General features: G+C 32.8%; 2 protein-coding genes across 2 annotated transcripts; both read left to right on the top strand.

The window, feature by feature from the left end:
* Positions 1 to 405: 405 nt before the first annotated feature.
* LOC113362878 (xenotropic and polytropic retrovirus receptor 1-like) lies at positions 406 to 23496 on the top strand. Its single transcript, XM_026605374.1, has 15 exons — positions 406 to 735; positions 782 to 826; positions 14994 to 15147; positions 16068 to 16151; positions 17438 to 17625; positions 17903 to 17974; positions 19002 to 19216; positions 19427 to 19672; positions 19982 to 20126; positions 20215 to 20362; positions 21208 to 21402; positions 22791 to 22960; positions 23040 to 23173; positions 23261 to 23427; positions 23480 to 23496. The coding sequence occupies exons 1-15, from the start codon at positions 406 to 408 to the stop codon at positions 23494 to 23496; spliced, it is 2310 nt and encodes a 769-aa protein (XP_026461159.1).
* On the top strand, positions 9991 to 12112 carry LOC113364235 (zinc finger protein 2 homolog). The gene has a single exon (XM_026606727.1). It carries the CDS (start codon positions 10030 to 10032, stop codon positions 11623 to 11625), a length of 1596 nt encoding a protein of 531 aa, XP_026462512.1. The 5' UTR covers positions 9991 to 10029; the 3' UTR covers positions 11626 to 12112.
* Positions 23497 to 24173: the final 677 nt, after the last annotated feature.

Raw genomic sequence — 24173 nt, 5'->3', positions numbered from 1 at the left:
TACATGTAGTTTTAAGTTATAAGGTCTATGTATAATACATTTCGATGTTCATTTGTCTAGGATGTTCATGTTGTAAACAAGTATTTGCTAATATGATGAATAAGGAATTAAATTGTAATAAATTTGTTGGATGTAACTCAAAATGCCAAATACACAAACTTTAATATCAGTTTTAAACATTTAATAGATTTTTAGAATTCCCATTTTAACCAAAGTAAGTTTTATTCATAGATAAAAGAAGAGTTATTAATTATTTCTTTTACTATGGCAACACTCACTTAACATGGCGTCTAGTCTATCAAGCTTATGTATCTATGGCGTCTTTTGATAAATAACGAAACGTCAAAAAAGTTGTCAACAAATCAAATAAATATTTAAAAATATCTAATTATTATATTATTAAACATGGAAAATACAGAATTAGTCGATAATTTAAAAATCGTGTCTCAATATTCCACAATGTGTCGTGCTTGTCTGAATGATCAAAATCTTCAATCAATATTCTCAGAGGTTAACTCCAGTACAAATTTTAAACAAGAAATTAATATTATAAAAATGTTTAATTGCTATGCATTTCTTGACATATCACAAGATGATCAATATCCAAAACATATTTGTGATAATTGTCTCAAACAGTTGGTGGATGCTTATGATTTTTGGAATAAATGTAAAAATTCACTCGATAAGTTGAATAGACTGAAAGATGAACTGGATTCTGTGGATGCTAAAGAAGGGGTACATAGATTTTTGGAAGTTGATTTGATAGAAAATAAGCCAGAAGAATCTACATGTGACAAAATGGACTCCTCCAGGTCTCTTGGTACAGGTAATAACAGTTTTGTACAACAATATGATTCTGATAAGTACTCAGATAAATTTGATAATGATTATGGAAGCACAAGTGATTCCGAGTCAGATATACCTTTATCCAAGCGACTGGGTAAGAAAGTTACTACATCTCGTTCATGTACCAAATGTAAAATATCGTTAACCGATGAAGAATTCATCAACCATGTATGTAAAACAGTTAAATCAAAGCATCGCTTTGTTTGTGAAAAATGCGGTGAACACTTTAACACTTATAGTAAAAAATATAAGCATTTACAAAAGCATAATTATAATTTTCAATGTGATGAATGTTCTGAAGTATGTAAATCAGCTTACGAATTAAAACTCCACGTGCAAACACACACTGGAGAACGTCCATATCCTTGTTCGGCTTGTCAAAAAGCGTTTAAACGTCCACAATATCGCGACCACCACGAACTGGTGACCCACAAACTCAAAAGCAAATTCACTTGCAATTTCTGCAACAAATTTTTCACCAGATCTAGATTCTTAAAACGACATTTAAAAACACATTCTTCTGGGAAAACTAAAGAAGAGCACTTGTGTGAAATATGTGGTCATATTTTGAGATCTAGTTCCAATTTAAAATCACACCTCGAGTCACATGCTGGTATAAGGAAATACACATGCGAGGTGTGTAATAAGACTTACGCAACCTCCAAAACTCTTTACGCACATAAACAGATACACTTACCCGAAAAAAAATACAAGTGTGAGCAATGTGGTTTGAAGTACACTGCAAGCGCTAATCTCAAAGCTCACATACTCCGCCACCATTCTACAGAGAAGCCTTTAAAATGTCACATATGTTCCAAAGCCTTCAAATTCCAAGGAGTCTTAAGAATCCATGTACGCCAGCATACTGGTGAGAAGCCCTATGCCTGCAAGTTATGCAGTATGGCTTTTGTTTGTGCCACTCGATTAACAGAGCACATGCTGAAGCACACTGGTGTAAGGAAGTATGCATGCACAGTGTGCGGTAAGAAGTTTATGAAGCCCCAACATTTGAAGACACATATGGTTTCACACACAGGGGAGTGCAGACACAAATGTAAATTATGTGATAAGGCTTTTAAGTACTCACAGGTGCTTAAGAGCCACATGAGGATACACGAGGAGGACAGTGGAGTAAAATAAAAGGTTTAGTAATAAATTAATAGTTTAAAGCCGGTCACAGACAGTATAATTGCGCAACCTGCATAGATAAACAAGTATAAATAGATGGCAAACACGGTTGCTTTGATATTACATCAATTGTAATTCTTTCAGCTTGTAATAGATGTCGCCAGCCGTAGCACTTAAATTTACCATCAGGTTCAATTTTAGATAAGATTTATTAACTTCCCATAGGGCAAGTTATAGTAATCGCAAAAAAAAAAGAAAATGAGAATTTTTGCATTTCTCGACGTTTCAAAGGTTTCTGAATATTTTGGCATACCTTAGAAAAAATGGATGTATGTGTGTGTGTGTGTATGTATGTACGTGTGTGTATGTATGTGCGGATACAAATTTTCGTCGACGATTTCGGGAACACGGATCAACCGATTTGAATAATTCAAAAAACATTCGATTCGTATTGATAAGGAGACGTGCTGATTAGTTTTTGGCGAAGTCAGGTCTAGCCGTTCCGAAGATACGGGGCAAAAAGTGCCGAAAACGGTAACTCAGTTTTTAAGAGAACGGAGCGTCCGATTTTAATAATTCAAAAAACATTTTACTTGTATTGACAAGGTGAAGAACCGATCAAATTTTCATAAAGGCAGGTCTAGCGGTTTCGGAGATCTAATGAAAAAAGTAAAAAAAAATGACATTTGGCGGTCAAAAATGATCATTAGACATATGCACATCAAATTGTCAGATATTTTATAGAGATTTTAACAATAAGTATACGTTTTGTTAACATTCCTATGGGTTCCGTACCAATGTTTACGCGTTAGACGTCGACGCGGCGCTTACGCGGTTTGATATTTCGTCTTTATGCAGTTAAAGCAGTACGATTGCTTTGAAAAAAAGTTTAGATCTTTCCAAATATGTCAAAATGAAGAAAACATTTTTTTTCAAAAAAAAAAAAATAAAAAAAATCTTTTTCCAAAAAAAGTAATTTTTTGTCTAATTGTTTGTCAAAAATCTTATTTTTTCGAAGTATTTTTTTTCAAAAATGTTAATCGTTTTTAAAATAATAATAATTTTTGGTACGGGAAGTTCCAGCAATTTGCCTTAAGGCACGATGCCCTAATTGCCTTAAGACAGAATTCCACTTACAGCTAGTTTGCATATATAATAGAAAAGATACTCCTGGCAACCTATGACTTGCACATGTATTCTATAGCGAGTGTAGTATGTTCTTTTGCACTTTTGATTATTTTAATTGTACAATCATTCAAATCGGCAAGTTCATTCACATGTAGCAGCACATGTCTCGATTTTGTTTTACTTAAAAATTCAAATTGATGAAGTTATCGACGTTTATTAAAGTATTTAAATAAGCCCTATCAACTCTTTGAATTCCCTTTTGATGCTGTGATTATAAAAATTAATAAAAAAGATATATTTTTAGGTAATGTCTTGACATTTTTTAGTTGACATGTTTGATATGCATGCGCAAACACTTGAATGTACACTTGAGTCGTCTGTGGGCACTGTGAAAATACGTCTGGTGGCGCATACATTCAATTGCACATGCATATAGTAACGTCTCTGGCCGGCTTAAGCAAATATATTTATTTATTATTTTGAGAATAGAAATAAACAGTGATCAAAAACAAATCTATATTGTCTATATTTTTTCCCATACCCATAGTATCATTAATATGTAATATGTTTCTTTTTATAAGTTCCTTGAATGCAAATGTTCTTTCATAATTAAGCCTCCCATTCTGCTGACGTGATCTCTATACTCTGTTGTGTATTTAGCATGTTTTACACTTGAAGTATTACAGCACTCCGTTGACACCAGTTTTTGTGTGGATTTTGATGGCGGCATCTGTTCTTTGCTCATGGACGCGGACCTTTGAAAAAAAAAATTGATAGAATACATGAAATATATAAATGACTCAAGTATATGAGTAAGTTTTTTCTAAGATAATACATTAAATGAAAGACATTGATTCAAAAATCAATTTTCAATTTATTTGGGTCATCATCAGTGGATATCTGTAGTTGGCATAATTTACCACTACTAACTTGTCTTTTACTTTTTCACCAAACGGCACCGATTTCAAAAATTTGAAAGCTATTTGATGAAACTTCTTAAAGGTTCGCATAGATCAGTTTTGGTTTACAATCGATCGAGCCATTTCTTTTTAATTAACATAGATCGAAAGATATCTTAATATGTCCTAAGACATATTCAATGGCTATTTATCTATTTCCTACGAGATCTTACGATTTTCTATGGTGACAGTTAATAACAATAAGATGTCCTGCTATGTTCTAAGATGCCAAAGGCGATTTTAGAACACCAGGATACTCAAAAATTTGTAAAATGTCCTAAAATGTTCTAAGGTGTCTAATGAAGAATGACATTTTATAACAATAAGATATTTTATGATATTTGAAAAAGGCCCTGATATGTCCTAAGAACTATTAAGGTGTCTCCTGATGACTTAAGGTGTTTAAAGATGTCTTGCGATGTCCTAGGAAGATATTTTGCATCAATAAGATGCCCTACGTTGATTTGAGAAGCCCCAAATTGACATTTCATTACAAAAAAGTGTCCTAAGAAGTCCTAAGTTGTGACTAACGCCTTCAAAAATGTCCTAATGTGATCAAAGATGACAAGATGTTACAAGGAAGGGTCCATTGATCACGTGATCGATATTTTAAAGATTTTTGGAACACCTCCCCTCTCCCTTGGTGATACTTGGTTATATTCAAAAGTATACCCCCCACCCTCCGCTACCAAACATCACGTGTATTTTTAGTTTCGAGAAAAAATATTTGGAATATTTATGAAAATGTTTGGAATTTTTATAATAATTTAGGTAAAAAATACACGTGATATCTTACTATACCCCTCCCTCTCCCCAAGTGATATTTTGTTATAGATTTCTGGTTCTGTCCACAAGAGCCAATCCGGTAATTTGGAAACTAGCTGTAAGTGGAATTCTGTCTTAAGGCAATTAAGGCATCGTGCCTTAAGGCAAATTGCTGGAACTTCCCGTACTAAATATTATTAATTTTTTAAAAACGATTAACGTTTTTGAAAAAAATGTACTTTAAAAAAATAATATTTTTGAGAAACTATATATATGGACCAAAAATTACTTCTTTTTGAAAAAAAAATTTTTTTAAAAAAAATAATTATTTTTTAATTTTTTTTTTTTTGAAAAAAATTTTTTTTTTCTTTATTTTGACATATTGTGGAAGATCTGAACTTTTTTTCAAAGCAATCGTACTGATTTAACTGCATAGGGACAAAATATAAAGCGCGTAAGCGCCGCGTCGCTGTCTAACGCATAAGCATTGGTACGGAACCCATAGGAATGCAAACAAAATTTATACTTATTGTTAAAATCTCTATAAAATATCTGATAATTTGATGTGCATATGTCTAATGATCATTTTTGACCGCCAAATGGCTCATTTTTTTACTTTTTCCTCCATATCTCCGAAACCGCTAGACCTACCTTTATGAAAATTTGATCGATTCTTCATCTTGTCAATACAAGTGAAATGTTTTTTGAATTATTTAAATCGGACGCTCCGTTCTCTTAAAAACTGAGTTACCGTTTTCGGCACTTTTTGCCCCGTATCTTCGGAACGGCTAGACCTGCCTTCGCCAAAAACTAATCAGCACGTCTCCTTATCAATACGAATCGAATGTTTTTTGAATTATTCAAATCGGTTGATCCGTGTTCCCGAAATCGTCGACGAAAATTTGTATCCGCACATACATACACACACGTACATACATACACACACACATACACACACACATACACACACACATACACACACACACACACACACACACACACACCCACACATACATCCATTTTTTCTAAGGTATGCCAAAATGTTCAGAAACCTTTGAAACGTAAAGATATATAAAAATTTTCATTTTCGATTTTTTTGCGATTACTATAACTTGCCCTACGGGAAGTTAACAATTTGGTCACACGTGAGGTGTTAATTTACACTTAGTGTGTTATTATTGTTATTATTTTTTTATTACCTGTATGCTATAGGTCTCTGGTTCTGTCTGCAAGGGTCATCCGGTAATTTGGACACATTTTGGTCGCATGTTGGGTCCAAACCTTCTTTAGACCTTGCACCACCTGTCAATAGATCATACTTGCCCGCAGGATACTCGGAGGCTCCACAATAATCAATTTGATAAGTCGTATGCATACGATCATTCACCACCCTGAAAACAAGTCAACATCAACATTACCCCAAATTCATAAACATAAATATAAAATATATAAATATTATCAAAAATAAACCAGGATCAGTTACTTGTATAACAATTCTTCATCTGGAGTGGTCTTTAGTACTTCGTACAATTGAGGGTACTTTTCATTCAATTTCGCCAAAAAGGCGTTCGGTTGGTCGATTTTGGAGCTTTCGGTCTGAGGAGAGGCTCCTACTTTGACTGGGAACAGTTTTGCGTCTAAGAGTGGACCCATGGGGCCTAAACGGGACCATTGTTGCTCCTTGCATTCGTCCTTGCCGGCTTGTCCAGGTGCGGAGGCCTTCAGGATAGGGTCCATCACCTGGGTAGAACAATAATGAAAAAACCTTTAAAAATGAACAAATTTTATTTGTCCTAATGGGTGCACCACAAGTATTTCTTCTTATTTTAAAGAAAGATTACCGACAATGTACATTTACACCTAGTTCCTTATTTTTTTACCTTACAATTGCATGTCGCCGGCACCCTGGCCGAGATTCCCAAATCGATGGTGCCATCGTCGCCCAAATTTAGAGGAAAAGGAGTATTGTAGGGCCAAAGGTAGTCTTTGCGATAAGTTGTCACAAAATGACTGTACTCGTTCATTTTGAACAGATGACCTAAAAATTTTGAATTTTTTTTTTACCAAACCATTTTTGAATCCAACAAATACAAAAAATACAAAAACTAAAATTTCATTGCCCCTGACACGTGTCAATTTAAAATGTACAAACAAAAATAAAATATTTTCATAAAATGTCAAAATAATTCTGTTAAAATTTTCTGGAGCCCTAAAATGGATCGTTTGTCGTACCCCAATTATTATTGGAAGACCCGATACTGTTGCCCTTATAAATGCAACGTATATTACGTACAGAGACATGTTCCTTTGGGAGAGAATTATAAACCTTGTTGCAGAGTCTCCAAAAGGTGATAGATAGTAGAAACTAGGTGTAAGTGGCATTTTGTCTTAAGGCAAGTTCCACCAACTTGATAGACTTCGAACTTTCATCGCATAGACTAGTCTAATGTTTACGAAGACAAACAATTCTAAAGTTTGAATCTGATGTCTGATTTTTTAGGGCTCAAGTGGACCACGTAACGATGGCCCCCTCATTTCGGCCGAAGACTTTCCCTCCGACAGAATATCGGGATCATATTGGAAAAGTTGGAATGTGGATCAGCAGACTTCATGTCCATGCCGATTTTTGCGATGCCATCTATGTGCACAGGCACCGAAAATTTCCGATAATGAGAATGTATTGATTGAAAATGATATAAAAATTGTAAAATGAATAATAATATATAATTAAACTTCTTTTCTTAGGCCTGTAATATTAACTTCCCGAAGGAGAAGTTTATGCTTTCATCAAAAAATCCGATTCGCTAATTTTATGTTTTCTCGACGTTTCAAGCCATTCTGAATCGAATGAGACCAAATTTGGAAAAAGTATGTGTGTGTGCGTGTATGTGAACAGATAATTTTGCCGTAAATCAACGTTTTCTCGAAAACGGCTCTGCCGATTTCAAAAATTTAAAAGCCGTTCGACGAGGACTATCGTTTGTCAGTTTTGTGCGACGATCTGCCGAGCCGTTTCTTTATAAATAGCAGAAAAGTGAAAAAAAATTCGTCTGCGTTTTAGCCCGCAATTCTGAACCGATTATGAAAAATCAAAAACCGTTCGAAAGATATTGATTGGGAATCGTGCTGATTAGTTTTTGGTAAAGATCGGCCGGGCCGTTTTCTTGTAATAAAGTGTTAAAAAAATTTTTTCCGACGATTTTTATTATTATTATTTTGACGGTAGATACTATAGTCTTCTAGATCATACTAAAATATTACGGCCCTACGACAATTGGTTTAACTTTGAAAATTTGTCAAAGTTCGCAAAAATTGGTATCGCTTTTTTGGCATTTGTCAAAATTAGACCTTTCATCGACGTTTTCTCAAAAACGCCTGAACCGATTTCAAAAATATAAAAGCCTTTTTATGAAACTCGACAAAGTTTTGCGTGAATATTGGCCTGGCCAATTTCTTTATAATTAGCAGAAAAGTAAAAAAAAGTTCAACAACTTTTTGGCATAAAATATACTGCAATGTTAATAGCTTGAAAAAATGAATGCGCGCGCGCCTGTGTGTGTAAATATGTATGGATACAATTTTTCGTTTACGTTTTCGGGCGATACAATCAACCGATTTTATTGGTTTAAAAAACATCCGATTCCTATTGATAGGGAGATGTGCTGATTAGTTTTTGGCAAATATCGGTCCAGCCGTTTCGGAGTTACAGAGCAAAGAACGCCAAAAATAAAAATCGAGTTTTTGAGAGAACGTTGGATCCGATTTGAATGATCCAAAAAACATTCAATTCGTAATGATGGGAAGAAGTGGTGATTAGATTTTGGCAAAGGCAGGTACCACCGTTTCGGAGATACAGAGCAAAGAGTGCAGGAAATAGAAATCGTGTTTTTGAGATAACGGAGTATCCGATTTGAATGATTGAAAAAACATTCAGTTTGTAATGATGGATAGAAGTGGTGATTAGAATTTGTCAAAGGCAGGTCTAGCCGTTTCGGAGATAAATATGCAAAACATGGCAGTTTTTGAGAGCACTAAGCATCCGATTAGAATGATTCAAAAAACGTTCTGCTTGTTTTGACGAAACTATTGCTTTTGGGAAAAGATTTTCTTTGTTTATTTCTAAAATATAGTTTTTTCTAAAAAATTTATTCTTCGAATATTTTATTATGGTACGGAAATTCCAGCAATTTGCCTAAAACACGATGCCATTAACTACTAGTCATCTAATTAGTTTATTAACTTCCCGTAGGGCAAGTTATAGTAATCGCAAAAAAATCGAAAATGAAAATGTTTATATATTTTTACGTTTTAGAGGTTTCTGAACATTTTGGTATTGATAAGGAGACGGGCTGATTAGTTTTTGGCGAAGGCAGGTCTAGCCGTTCCGAAGATACGGGGCAAAAAGTGCCGAAAACGGTAACTCAGTTTTTAAGAGAACGGAGCGTCCGATTTGAATAATTCAAAAAACATTTTACTTGTATTGACAGATGAATAATTAATCAAATTTTCATGAAGGCAGGTCTAGCGGTTTCGGAGATCTAGTGAAAAAAGTAAAAAAAAAATGCCATTTGGCGGTCAAAAATGATCATTAGATATATGCACATCAAATTATCAGATATTTTATAGAGATTTTAACAATAACTATAAATTTTGTTTACATTCCTATGGGTTCCGTACCAGTGTTTTTCTGTTAGACGGCGACGCGGCGCTTACGCGCTTTAACATTTCGTCTCTATGCAATTAAAGCAGTACGATTGCTTTGAAAAAAAGTTCAGAATTTCCAAAATATGTCAAAATAAAGAAAACATTTTTTTTCAAAAAAAGAAAATTTTAAAAAAGTAATTTTTTGTCAAATTTATATGCGCCCCACTAGTTGATTTTGTATTTATTGGTTTTTCCATAGGCCTATACTAATTAAAACTGTGGATTAATTATAAAAATTTATTAATTCATTAAGAGCTTGGCCCTTAGGGGGGGTCAATTAATGTAAAGATTTTTGGATACTCCCTCTATTTATATTTGCCATCTATTTATATTTGTTTATCTATGGGCGCACCCCACTGCAACTTCACGAGTCAAAAATATTGCATATGGCAACACAAGATGGCGGCTCATCTGTGTGACAGATGAACAAAATAAATAAACATTTTATTAAGAACTGAGCTTTTAAATGTGACAAGGAACTTATAGTTTTATTATCAAAATGGATAATTTGGACGTCAAAGTGTTTGAAAACAAGCCCCCCATTGTGTTCGGTTCTGATATGTGTCGGGCTTGTCTCACAGACAAGAATTTACAATCGTTATTCCTTGATCAGGATTTTGCACAAACTGAAAACATTGTTTTAAAAATGTTTACATCCTGCACGTCCCTTGAAGCATCTTGGAACGACCAGTACCCCAAACATATTTGTGATAATTGTCTAAATGATTTAAGAAAGTGTTACGAGTTTTGGCAGAAATGTCGAAATTCTGTGGATGAAATTAACAGGTTGAAAGAAACTATTGATTCAATGGACATTAAGGAAGAGATTGATGCATTTACGGATCATTTAGATGTTATTTTAAACGATAATGATAGTAGTGATGAAAAGCCTTTGCAAACGTTGAAGTTAAAAGTTCCAAAACAACCTAAGGTGAAGAAAAAAGTGTTGAGGACTGCTCGAAGACAAGACACTTTGGACCGGATAAAAAAAATAATCAAGGACCAAAGCGATGATTCTGCAAACGAGGAAAACAATAAACCCAACATGCAATGTTCTAAATGCAAAACAAAATTTGAATCCGGTGAGCAATATGTTAACCACGTTTGTAAATATGCTGACAAGCACCCTTGCAAATATTGTTACGAGATTTTCGACACTAATGATGCTAAATATAAACATTTAAGACTCTACCACGGTTCTGAGTTACCACATTCTTGTGACGTGTGCTCAAAGAGGTACAAAACAGCTTTAGGTTTGGAAGTGCATAAAAGAATACACACGGGGGAACGTCCATTTGCTTGCAACATCTGTGAAGCAGCCTTCAAATCCCGAGGGGAACTAGAAACACATTCTTACAAACATACAACGGAATTCAAATATCAATGCACGCAATGTGGTAAAGGCTTTAACAGACCTTACAACTTGCGACAGCATATGAAGTTACATTTTGGGGTTTCTATTGACAAGTCTTATTTGTGCCAAGAATGTGGTAGGATTTTTAAAACCTTAAAAAACCTACAAGTACACGAAGCTATACATTCTACATTACGTCCTTTTGAATGTGCAAAGTGCCACAAACACTTCAAATCTAAATCTTACCTCCAAACGCACATGCGTGTGCATGTGGAAGAAAAAAAGTACGCCTGCAACCATTGTGACCAAAAATTTACAACCTGGCACTCGAAAAGCAGTCACATCAAAATACATCACACAACAGAAAAACCATTTGTGTGCAAAATTTGTTCAAAGTCTTTTAAATTCTCAGGAAAGCTCATTGTGCACGAAAGACAGCACAGCGGTGAGAAGCCTTATCCTTGTACAGAATGCCCCATGGCTTTCGTTTGTTCGAGCAGTTTGAAGATGCACATGTTGAAACATACGGGGGAGAGGAAGCATCCTTGTCCGGTTTGTGATAAGACTTTCCCGAGGGCTCAGCATGTTAAGCAGCATATGGTTACTCATACGGGGGAGAGAAAACATAAGTGTAAGATTTGCGGGAAGGGATTCACACAGGCACATGTTTTGAGGACTCATTTGAGGACACATGAGGAGATTGTGATTAAGGATAGTGTTAATTTGCCACCAAATGAATAGGCACAGGACTAGGAAATTGTGTTTAACTCTTGCTGCTCGGCACTGAGTCTTATCTCTGCATAGGAGGGAAGAAGCATTCTTGTCCGGTTTGTGATAAGACTTTCCCGAGGGCTCAGCATGTTAAGCAGCATAGGTAACACATACGGGGGAGAGGAAACATAAGTGTAAGATTTGCGGGAAGGGTTTCACACAGGCACATGTTTTGAGGACTCATTTGAGGACCCACGAGGAGATTGTGATTAAAGATAGTGTTAATTTGCAACCAAATGAATAGACAATAGACTGGGAAATGGTATTATCCTTGTCCGGTTTGTGATAAGACTTTCCCGAGGGCCCAGCATGTTAAGCAGCATATGGTAATGCATACGGGGGAGAGGAAACATAAGTGTAAGATTTGTGGAAAGGGATTCACACAGGCACATGTTTTGAGGACTCATTTGAGGACACATGAGGAGATTGTGATTAAGGATAGTGTTAATTTGCAATCGAATGAGTAGACAGTGGACTGAGAAATGGTATTATCCTTGTCCGGTTTGTGATAAGACTTTCCCAAGGACGCAGCATGTTAAGCAGCATATGGTAACGCATACGGGGGAGAGGAAACATAAGTGTAAGATTTGCGGGAAGGGATTTACACAGGCACATGTTTTGAGGACTCATTTGAGGACCCACGAGGAAATTGTGATTAAGGATAGTGTTAATTTGCAACCGAATGAATAGACAGTGAACTGGGAAATGGTATTTAACCCTTGCCACTAGGCACTGATTGAAAAGAATTTACCAGAACGTACTTGATTTTTAAATTTTTAGAAATTAACTAATAAATAGTTAATTTTGCAAAGTCAACAATATCTGATCTCTGCATAGGTTTATTTTAAAACAAGCAACCTTTTTAATAACCTATAGGGTAAGTTATAGTAAAAGAATCGAAAATGAAATTTTTTGTATATCTTTACATTTCAAAGGTTTCTAAACATTTTGGCATACCTTAGAAAAAATTGATGTGTGTGACAGGACACCCTCTTTTTTGGGGAACTTCCACTTTGACTGCTCATAACTTTGTGAATTTTAATTTTTTTTTTCTAATAAATTTTTGATGTAATGATAAAATATCAATAAACAATTGATAAAAAAATCGATAGTAAAAATATTATTTGTTTCCTTTATACAGCGCTTCAAAAACCGGGCGAAATTCATGACTCTACAGTAGAATACCCCCTTAAGTTCTAATATACTTTAAACAAATATTTTCAACTTTGCAATTCAGTTTATATAATTTGTATAAATATTTGACAATATTACAGTATTTATTTATAATAATCTATTTGAAAATATTTAATATTTCTCGAACATTTCGTTACGGTACGGAAAGTTCCAGCAATTTGCCTTAAAGCACGATGCCATACACACCACTAGTTTTTATATCTCTTTACGTTTCAAAGGTTTCTGAACATTTTAGAATACCTTAGAAAAAATGGATGTATGTGTGTGTGTATGTATGTATGTGTGTGTGCGTGCGGATACAAATTTTCGTCGACGATTTCGCGAACACGGATCAACCGATTTGAATAATTCAAAATACATTCGATTTCTACTGATAAGAAGACCTGCTGATTAGTTTTTGGCAAAGGTAGTAGGTCTAGCCGTTCCGAAGATACGGGACAAAATGTGCCAAAAACGGTAACTCAGTTTTTAATTCACAAAACATTTTACTTGTATTGACAAGAAGAAAAACTGATTAAATTTTTGGAAAGGCACGTCTAGCGGTTTCGGAGATCTAGTGAAAAAAATAAAAAATATGCCATTTGGCGGTCAAAAATGATCATTAGACGTATGCACATCAAATTATCAGATATTTTATGGAGATTTTAACAATAAGTATAAATTTTGTTTACATTCCTATGGGTTTCGTACCAATGTTTATCCGTTAGACGACGACGCGACGCTTACGCGCTTCGATATTTCGTCTCTATGCAGCTAAAGCAGCGCGATTGCTTTGAAAAGAAGTTCAGAATTTCCAAAATATTTTAAAATACACTTTTCTTCAAAAAGTCTTTTTTTTCAAAAAAAGTAAGTTTCTCAAAAATCTAATTTTTTCAGAGTAATTTTTTTTCAAAAATGTTAATCTTTTTTTAAAAAAATAATTTTTGGTACGGGATGTTCCAGCAATTTGCCTTAAGGCGACTATTGAGGGACATTTATATGTGGCATGCTTTGCAGTGGGTAAACTATTCATATATTTTTTGTTAGCTGCTTCTTTCACTTATATACGACATTTGCAATCAGTTGGCTATTCTTATAAGAAACATTTTATACTAGAAATATTTTTTATGACAACGTTTATAATATAAAAATACTAAATTATTAAAATCAAATATATAAAAAATTAATGCAACAAGAAAATAATACATCATAATTAAATTATTGATGCTTGCTGACGTTGACGAAATAAATAAAATCTGCTTTAGTAATGAATGACGGGCTTCAGAAAAATATTTGAAAGACTGCATAAAGCACGCGGGCTGAAGATTGTTCATTCCTGATCTATATTATTCGACGCTTCAATGCGAACTGAGTAATTGTGGGTACAGAGTGTCCCAGAGGGGGCAGTCGAGTGGAAAGGGAAAAATATTGACTTAAAGTATCAATAATAATATTTAAAAGGACGCATAAAGCCCGCGGGCTGCAGGCTGCTCATCCCTGATCTATTTTATTCGACGCTTTAATACGATCTGAGTAATTGTATATACAGAGTGTCTCAGAGGAGGCAGCCGAGTGGAAAGGGTTAAATATTGACTTGAAGTGTTAATAAATTTTACAGTGTTACGAATTACAAAACAATTTAAGACTATGATAAGATACGATTTTGTAAATATTTTTGCCATTTAATGGTTATATATTATCTAAGTAAACTTAAAGCTTATTGTAGGTACTTTTATTAAATTATAAAATTATTAATTATGATTCATGTCGATCAAAATGTTATGCATAATGTTAAGAATTATTTATATTATATATAGACAGACTTAATTTTTGTAATAAAATGTATTGCAAAAAAATACTTCTTTCTATTCACAATTTGATTTTCTAATCAACTAAATGTTTTATACAAATTGATTTCATTCTTAAAATACAAGCGATAAATAAAATTACTTTAACTTACTATCTGAAAAGATAGTTTGTTAGAGTACCTGTCGAGTGATTGCTACATAAGGAATTTAATCAAACTAAATTGCATTATGTATAAATAGAAATCAATCGAGAAAAAGGTAATCTTATTGAAAAACAACATTTACATATGTGAAGAATTTTATTTAAATCTAAATAGCAGTTTCTTTTATATTACTAATTCATTTTTCATTTTTTAGGAATTGAAGGCTATGCTGTACACTGCCATGGAGAGGGCCCCATCAGGAGAAGCAGCAGACCCCGATATGATAATAAGATACTTTACAACATTCGATGAACATTTTTTTCATGTTTGTTACAAAGAATTGGAAAAGATCAATACTTTTTATTCAGGTATATAATGGTTTAAGCTTATTTTGATACTTTTTTAAATATGCACAAGTTTAAAAAAAACAGAGTGCGTGTAAGGTTCACAAGCGATTGAAGTCAAACTTTTTTGCTATTGTACGAATTGGCATTTGAGTTAAAAATAAATACATCATATAACAATTTTGAATAATGTTTATTAGTAATATGGTAACACTCGTGATGCACACATTTATTAGTGTCGACCATTATAAACATTTATATAATAATAAATTATAAATTATATATTTATAATAGCATTAAAAATATTTATAATATTTGAAAACACTAATGTAAATAAAGTCATACTTTAAATATGACATGATCGGTTTGTCATTGTAATTAGCATTTACGACTTGAATCTTCATTAAAGAAATGAAGTAATTGCTGATTAATAAATTCTATAATATTCGTTCATACAGTGGATTATGTTAAACAACGCCTAAAGAAATATTGTTTCCACAATTTCACTCATCATGTAATAACTGTGTTTGAAGAACTTCATGTAATTAAAATTAGCATACATTTATTGACTGCTTGTATTTTTTTTTTTTACTTCTTCCCTGGCGATAAAATCTCATTCTATGAGCAGCTGCTTGAATGTATTTTCCATTTTAATAACTTCAAGAAACTACGAATAACATAGAAATAATTTCTTATCATTAAACTTACGTTTAGTACACGGCACAAATGTTTAATTTGTTTTAATATTTTCAAGGAACAAGGTAAAATATTTTTCTGATTCAGGCATTTTGTATTAAATCAAGTTTGTACTACCATGAAAGTCAAACTTATAGTCAGTTGATTTTGGCCAAATAAATTATTGAAAATAGAATGATTACTAATAGTAGTTTATAAATAATTATATAGCTTATAGTGTTTATGCTAATATTATTATTTTTCTGTAGAAAAACAAGCAGAGGCTACAAGAAAATTTGCAACACTAAGCAGTGAATTACGAGAGACTTTACAAGATGCTCAAGACTTTGCCGGTAATTGTAATTTCACTATCATTTTAATTCACATGATAAATATTACAGTCGATAACAATGATTTAAAACACATAAATAAGTTTAAAAGTTACATATTATATTTTTAATTATAATATCAAGTCTCAATCCTTTTATCAAAATAGTTTTATTATAATGAAACCAGATAAAATTGTTATTTATATTTTGAAGACTTAACTCTAAAGATCATAAACTGTGATGCCTTTTTCCAGAAGTATTTTTCAATACATCTGGGTTTGATTACCATCTCAGCCAGCTTGGTTTCAAGCAGTAGTGATATCGGTAGTGATTATAAATCTTAAAATAGTTTTCGATAAATAATTAAATCTAAATTACTATTCTAGTAATCTAATGTTATAATTGTTAGACAAGCGAGTGTTATAATTTGTTTGTTCCGGGTTTGATTACCATCTCAGTCAGCTTGATATCAAGCAGTAGTAATATCGGTGATATTTTTACTGACTGTAGAGATTATAGATCTTAAAACAGTTTTGCATAAATAATTAAATCTAAATTACTATTTTTGTATGCTAATGTTATAATTGTTAGGCTAGGGAGTGTTATAATTTTTAGTATGCTAATGTTATAATTGTCAGGCTAGGGAGTGTTATAATTTGTTTATTCCGGGTTCGATTACCGATATCAAGCAGTAGTAATATAGGTGATATTTTCACTGACTATAGAGATTATAGATCTTAAAATAGTTTTCCATAAATAATTAAATCTAAATTACTATTATAGTATGCTAATGTTATAATTGTTAGGCTAGGGAGTGTTATAATTTATTTGTTCTGGAGATTACCATCTCAGTAATCTTGATATCAAGCATAGGTGATATTTTCACTGACTATAGAGATTATATATCTTAAAATAGTTTTACATAAATAATTAAATCTAAATTACTATTTTAGTATGCTAATGTTATAATTGCTAGGCTAGGGAGTGTTATAATTTGTTTGTTCCGGGTTCGATTACTATCTCAGTCAGCTTGATATCAAGCAGTAGTGATATCGGTGATATTTTTACTGACTGTAGGGATTATAGATCTTAAAATAGTTTTCCATAAATAATTAAATTTAAATTACTATTTTAGTATGCTTATGTTATAATTGTTAGGCTAGGGAATGTTATAATTTGTTTGTTCCGGGTTCTTAGATCTTAAAATAGTTTTCCATAAATAATTAAATCTAAATTATTATTTTAGTATGCTTATGTTAGGCTAGGGAGTGTTATAATTTGTTCATATTTATTTATTTTTTTATTAATAGGTAAACATGGTTTTTCGACTTCCAAAACAATGTCTTTAAATCCAAGGAAAAGAAAAAATGCTCCAAGAAAGAAGCTGCATGAGTTAAAACTGGCTTTCAGTGAATACTATTTGAGTTTAGTGCTGTTGCAGAATTATCAGAATTTAAATTTTACCGGTTTCAGGAAGATATTGAAAAAACATGACAAGGTAAAGATTGAATAACATATAAGGCGTATAATCAACTCATTCAGACGCCAGTTTTATATATATCTTTATATTTTTTCATCTAAAATTTTACATAATCTCAAAATAGCTGGTCAAGCTACCTCTAAATGTTTTTGGCACTTAATTTCCTATTTGTGCTTTTGTAATTAATTTATTACAATAATTTATATTGATATTAATAACATTATTAACTTTTGTAATAGTTTGTTCATGGTTTATGGTTTATGGTGGTAATTAATCCATTTGTTATGCTTTTCAGTTATTGCAAGTTGACAGAGGTTCAAAATGGCACGAAGAGCATGTCGAAATGGCACATTTCTACCTCAACAAGGTATATTATTAGATAAATAAAATTGAAATAGTAAAATAGTATTCATATAATAGTATTCATAGTACTGCAGTACTATAGATTTTAGAATTTTTATTTAATTAATGATTAAGTTATCCAGATTTTTTTTATCAATTTTAAATTTCTGAAGTGACATCACTTAGTATATACTTTGCAATGTAGAATTGAAAATAGCAACAGTATACTATATTTCTATACTTATATTGTTTTTTGCGACTAACTTTACTACTAATGCTTTATTAACAATTCACATGATTGAATCTTCCAATTATAATTTTTTACTTTGGATTGGGAAAGCATCTAAATCTATAATAACATTCACAATGAGATAGATTATAGTAACTAAAGTAAAATACGAACTCAGCAAAGCACAAAACGTAACTTAAATGTTAATATAACGTAACAGTAGTTACGTTTAACATAGCGGTTACGTGACCTAGAAAACCGAAGGCAGGTCCATGGTATGAGAGCATCACAAAATCAATGAATTTCTAACCCTTCTTTGTTTATTATTCCCATTACCGTTTTATTACCATTGATCACTTTATATTCGTTTTTATGAATTTTTCTTTCTAAACTTGTTCTTCCATGCTTCCTGGTCCTGTGCTTTGCTTTTATTTCCCTTTATTTCCTCTTCTCTTGTAAGTCGTCAACCATCTGCATTCTTCTTCCCAATCTGTTGAGTCCTTCTATTTTTCCTTCGACGACGTCGTGTATCAAGGCACTCTTCTTGTAGAATGAATCCGATCCAGTTTCCTTTTCTTTTCAGGATCGTGCTCAGTAGAGTCCTTTCTTTGCCTACTCTTCTCAGGACTTTTTTATTTGTTAGCTTGTCTATCCACTTTATCTTATCCTTTCCCCTCCAGCACCACATTTCAAAACTCTCCAGATAGTTTTTGTTGGCTTTTCTTAGAGTCCATGTCTCTGATCCATACAGAGCTATGTTCCAGACTAAATAACTATTCATATTTAATTCTACATTCCTTTCATTATTTCTATTACCTTTCAGGATATATCTCGTTTACTACGAGAGACAGAAGCCTGTGTCACCCGCGAATTAGAAGGTGGTGATCGAGGTCGCGCAATGAAACGTCTAAGAGTACCTCCGTTAGGAGGCTCTGGAGGCAGTGGCGGTTCTGGATCTGGAACTGCTGGCTGGACAACTTATCGAGTTGGCTTTTTCACTGGAGCTCTAGCCGTTTTGGCAATGGGAGTCATCATCTCATGTAAGTAGAATAGACATATGCAAATATATTTCCAATTTTTATCAATTTTACTATTTCCAGGTATCTACAACAAAGCGACGAACCTGTACACAACAAAAACAAATCTATCATCATCAAATATCGAACAAAATCTTACTCATACAACAATATATACAAATATAACATCTTTCAACAGCAGTTCAGAAAATACAAGTGAATTTACAACAACTTTAAAAATTACAATTAACCAGGAGGACTCGAACAACCAGCCCAAATGGTGGTTGATACCGATGCGTTTGTATAGAACGCCTTTGCTGTTAATTGAGTTTTGTTTTTTGTGGGCTGCTAATGTTAGAGGTTGGAGAGTCTCGGGGGTCAATAGGGTTTTGGTTTTTGAGCTGGACCCCAGGTGTCATCTGTCGGAGCAGCATGTTACTGAAATTGGAGCTGTTTTTGGAGTTATATGGACTTTGAGGTATAGTAAATAAATAATTATTTTTTTTTTTTGTTTTTTTGACGTTTAAAGTGATTTAGAAACTTATCCTTGATATATTACCACTTATACCAATCATCCCAACTTCTCTCGAATAAAGTATTAATAAAATATTTTCATCCTTTTACATGATATTATGGCGTCTGATTTAATTTTACTGAAATCAAAAGGGTGTTTTATGACAAATGTATGTTTTATGTTTTTTGTGAAGTATTTCGTTTATAAAATGCTAGTTTTCTTGCTTGTTTTTAAAATTATTGATAATTTATATTAAATTATTATTTTTTTCAGTGTATTATGCTTCCTGTACAGCAACCAGCTGGGCATTCCTGCTTTCATTAGCCCGTTAATATTATATTTTCTGATGTTTGGGTTTTTATTAAATCCATTTAAAATTTTGAGGCACGAAGCAAGATTTTGGACTCTGCGAATATTGGTAAAAAATTATAACAAATAAATTCATTTATTAAGAATATTATATTAACCATTTATAACAAATATATTAACCATTCTTCTATTTCCAGGCAAGAGTCTTTCTCTCACCAACCTTTCATGTAAATTTTGCTGATTTCTGGGTTGCTGATCAAATTAACAGTTTGCTGCCACTTTTTGTAGACTTTCAATATTTTTTGTGCTATTATATGAATTTGAAAAGCTGGTATGAACCAAACGGTAAGAAAAATCAGTTTTAATCGGCCTATTTTTGGATAAGTTAGCTATGTTATGTTACTGGTCTCTTGTGGTAACTTAAAATGCTTGAAATAAGTGTACATTGATTGTATATTCTTGGTGCATCTGCTTTATTTTGATAAATCTTGTTTTTTTATGCTGGGACTTGTAGTCTAAAAACCAAAACAGCTATACCTATGATGTTTATTCGAGTGTTTGTTTAAATTTTTGATACTAACCTAAAGCTGGAAACTAACTTCCAAATAGCACAAATGTAAAGATTACATTGGATCCACTTTATATTATAGATAAATAAACCTAACAGTCTATATATAAATGACTAACAATCATGTTGCATTATCTCCATGCTGTCTAATAAATTAAAACATCTCTCTCTCTCTCTCTCGCTTTTGGTCTACCCTTTTCTCTCTCTTCTGCCTTATCTTTCTATCTCTATCCCTAACTCTCTCATACTCCCTTTATATCCAAATATCTCCATTTCTTTCTCTCCCTTTTTATCTATCTCTTTTTCTCTCTTCTGCTCTATATCCTTATCTCTACCCCTAATAAAGCCCTATAATGTCACCAAGTATTGTTCTCTTCTGCCTTATCCCTCTATCTCTATCCCTAACTCTCTACATATCTTTCTCATACTCTCTTTACTTCCAAATATTCCTATCTCTTTCTTTCCCTTTTTATCTATTCCTTTCTCTGTCTTCTGCTTTATCTCCTTATCTCTATCCCTTATAAAGTCAACAAGTATTGCTATTACAATTAATACTATTCGAAAATAGACCCATAACTCAACTAAATGTACTGTATAATTACAAATTTATTTTTTATCCCAGATCCTGGTGTGTGTGTCAATGATTCGATCCCAATAAGAGCAGTAATGGCAGCTCTACCAGCCTGGTTCAGGTTTGCACAATGTTGCAGAAGATATCGAGACACCCGAGAAGCTAATCCACATTTGGCAAATGCTGTAAAATACTCAACTTCATTCTTTGTTGTGGGATTTGCTACACTTAGTGCTTGTCATGCAGGTAAATAGAAAAAAAAAATAGTGCGTACAAGAGAAGTGAAACTTCTTAATGTAGAAATAGGAAGAGCTGAAAATTGATTTTTTTTTTGGATTATATATTTATTATATTGCTTGTGTAGTACAGTACTTGTGATGGATTTGAAACTTGTTTGTTATTAAAAAAATGTGTGTAATATGAATGAGCAAGAAGGTTATATAGAAAGTGGTGGGAGGGAATAGATAGAGAAGGGAGGGATACAGAAAAAGACGGGATACAGAGTTAGAGATAGATAAATAGGAAAAAAAGATATATTCAGTGTAAAAAAAAGGTAGAGAGTACGACATAGATACGAGTGTAGACAGTTAGGGATAGAGATAAGGAGATAGAGCAGAAGAGAGAGAAAGAGATAGAGATATTTAAATAGACAGATAATGAGAAAAAAGTGGAAAATAGATAGATAAAAAAAGAGAGAGAAAGAGATAGATACTTTGTTAGAAAGAGAATAAGAAAAAAGTATTAGATAGCTAGATATTTTAATTAAAAAAAAATATTCTGTTTGATCTTTAGGAAAGATATAATAAGATAGAGTAAAAAGGGAAAAAGTATAGTGTAAAAGAAAGGTAGAAGGTACAAGAGAGATATGTAGACAGTTAGGGATGGAGATAAAGAGATAGAGCAAAAAAGGGAAAGAAAGTGATAGATATATTTTGATAACAAGAGAAAGAAAAAAAAGAGGTAGACAGATAGATAGTTTAAGAAAAAGATGACGAGATATTCAGTTTGACCCTTAGGAAAAACTTGATAAGATAGAACAAAAATGCAGAAAGAGATCTTTTTAGCGAAAAAGAAAGAGAGTACGATAGTGATATGTTGAGAGTTAGGGATAGAGTTAAAGTGATAGAGCAGAAGAGAGAGAGAGAAAGAGATAGATAAAAAATGGAGAGAAAGAGATATATAAAAAAGAGAGAGAAAGAGATAGAGATATTTAAATAGACTGATAATGAGAAAAAAGTGGAAAATAGATAGATAAAAAAAGAGAGAGAAAGAGATAGATACTTTGTTAGAAAGAGAATAAGAAGATAGACAGACGAAAACGAAAAAATGTGATAAATAGCTAGATAGTTTAAAAAAATAATAATGAGAGATTTAGTTTGATTTTAGAAAAAGATAAATATGAATTTTAGAAATGAATAGGAAGACAGTGAGGTGAGGAAAAGAGGAAAGTAGATAGGTTCAGAGATAGGGATTTATATAAGATGAGGGAGAGAGCGAGAGGGGGAGAGATAAAGATTGAGAAAAAGGAGAAAAATGAGGTAGATAGATAAGTAGATATAAAAATTATGATAGTCCGAAAGTAAATTGACAAATAAATACAAATATATATTCAATGTTATATTTTTTGTTTATAGAAACAAATCCGGACAAGTCAACGAATCCATGGTTCTATTTGTGGATTATTTCATCAATAATTTCATCAAGTTACACATACTGGTGGGATATTAAATTGGATTGGGGACTTTTTGATTCGAAAGCAGGTGAACATAAATTTTTGAGGGAAGAAATTGTGTATCCGTACACGGTAAGTTATAAGTAAATTGCATTCACAATTAAACAATTAAAATGGATGTATATATACTTATTGAATTGTTTTATTTCAGTGGACATATTATTTTGGCATTATAGAAGATTTGGTTTTACGATTTGCTTGGGTAGTCACTTTGAGTTTGACTGAAAGTGGCATTGTGACTCCAGAAGTCATGTTGACTCTCATCACACCATGGGAAGTCTTTCGGTAAAGAAAATTATACTTATTTTATCTGTCAAATGGGATTAGCAATATCACATGAGTGGAAAAAAATCTATTTTTTTTTCTTCCTAGTCGGTTTGTCTGGAACTATTTCCGTTTAGAAAACGAGCATTTAAACAACTGCGGCAAGTTCAGAGCCGTCCGAGACATCTCATTAGCACCTCTTGACACCAGTGATCAATTGGCCATCTTACGAATGATGGATCACCCGGATGGTGCCATTATAAACAGACACCATGGTCTGCAGCATGCCTGGAAGAAGACAAACAGTCTTCTGCACCATTATCATAGTAACCACCATAATGTAGGTGGAAGTTTCCATCAGGGGAATAATGGAAGTGCTCATAGGAGAGTTATGAGCATTATGACAAATGCCAGGCCTCAGATTAGGATTTTGTTGAGAGGTGAAAGATACCGAGTGAAAATATTTTTATTGCTTCACATCAAATTATCACTTACATCCTAGTTTTTTGTTTATTTTTGTTTTGTCACCACTTATACCAACTATTTCTTTACCAAATTATCTTTTTTAGGTGATTCTGCGAATGACAATGTGGGAAGTAGGTGATTAAGGAAGAAGCTGGCCGAAGATGAAGTTTAGTACACCGGATGAACTGGAAAGCGAAGTGGAACTTCATTTTGGCCAGGTAACTTTTGGGGCAGGTGGTGGTGGTGTTGGTGTTAAGAAAAGGTAACATACTATCACGACAGAAATAGAACTATATTTTTTTAATTAATTCTGGACAAAAAAAAGTAAAATTTTGCGCGCGGAAAGTGAAACTTTGTGGAAATAATCTGGAAAAGTGTAGAAATTGTTTTTTCAACTCATTATTAGTTATCAGTTAACTCATTAAAAACAATAAAGATTAGAAAAAAGTGCTTGAGTAGCATAGTATACTTGATGGAAGTGAAACTTTTTGAAAAATACGAATTTTTTTTGTGTGATAGAGAGGGAAAGATTTAGACAAAGAGAAAGCAAAAATGA

Source organism: Ctenocephalides felis, unplaced genomic scaffold (genome assembly GCF_003426905.1).
Source record: "Ctenocephalides felis isolate EL2017-DRISC unplaced genomic scaffold, ASM342690v1 CF-g0.4_SCAFFOLD_00845, whole genome shotgun sequence".
Taxonomy (NCBI): Eukaryota; Metazoa; Arthropoda; class Insecta; order Siphonaptera; family Pulicidae; genus Ctenocephalides; species Ctenocephalides felis.
The sequence above is the reverse complement of the archived record's forward strand: the minus strand, read 5'-3'. Positions and strand labels throughout refer to the sequence as shown.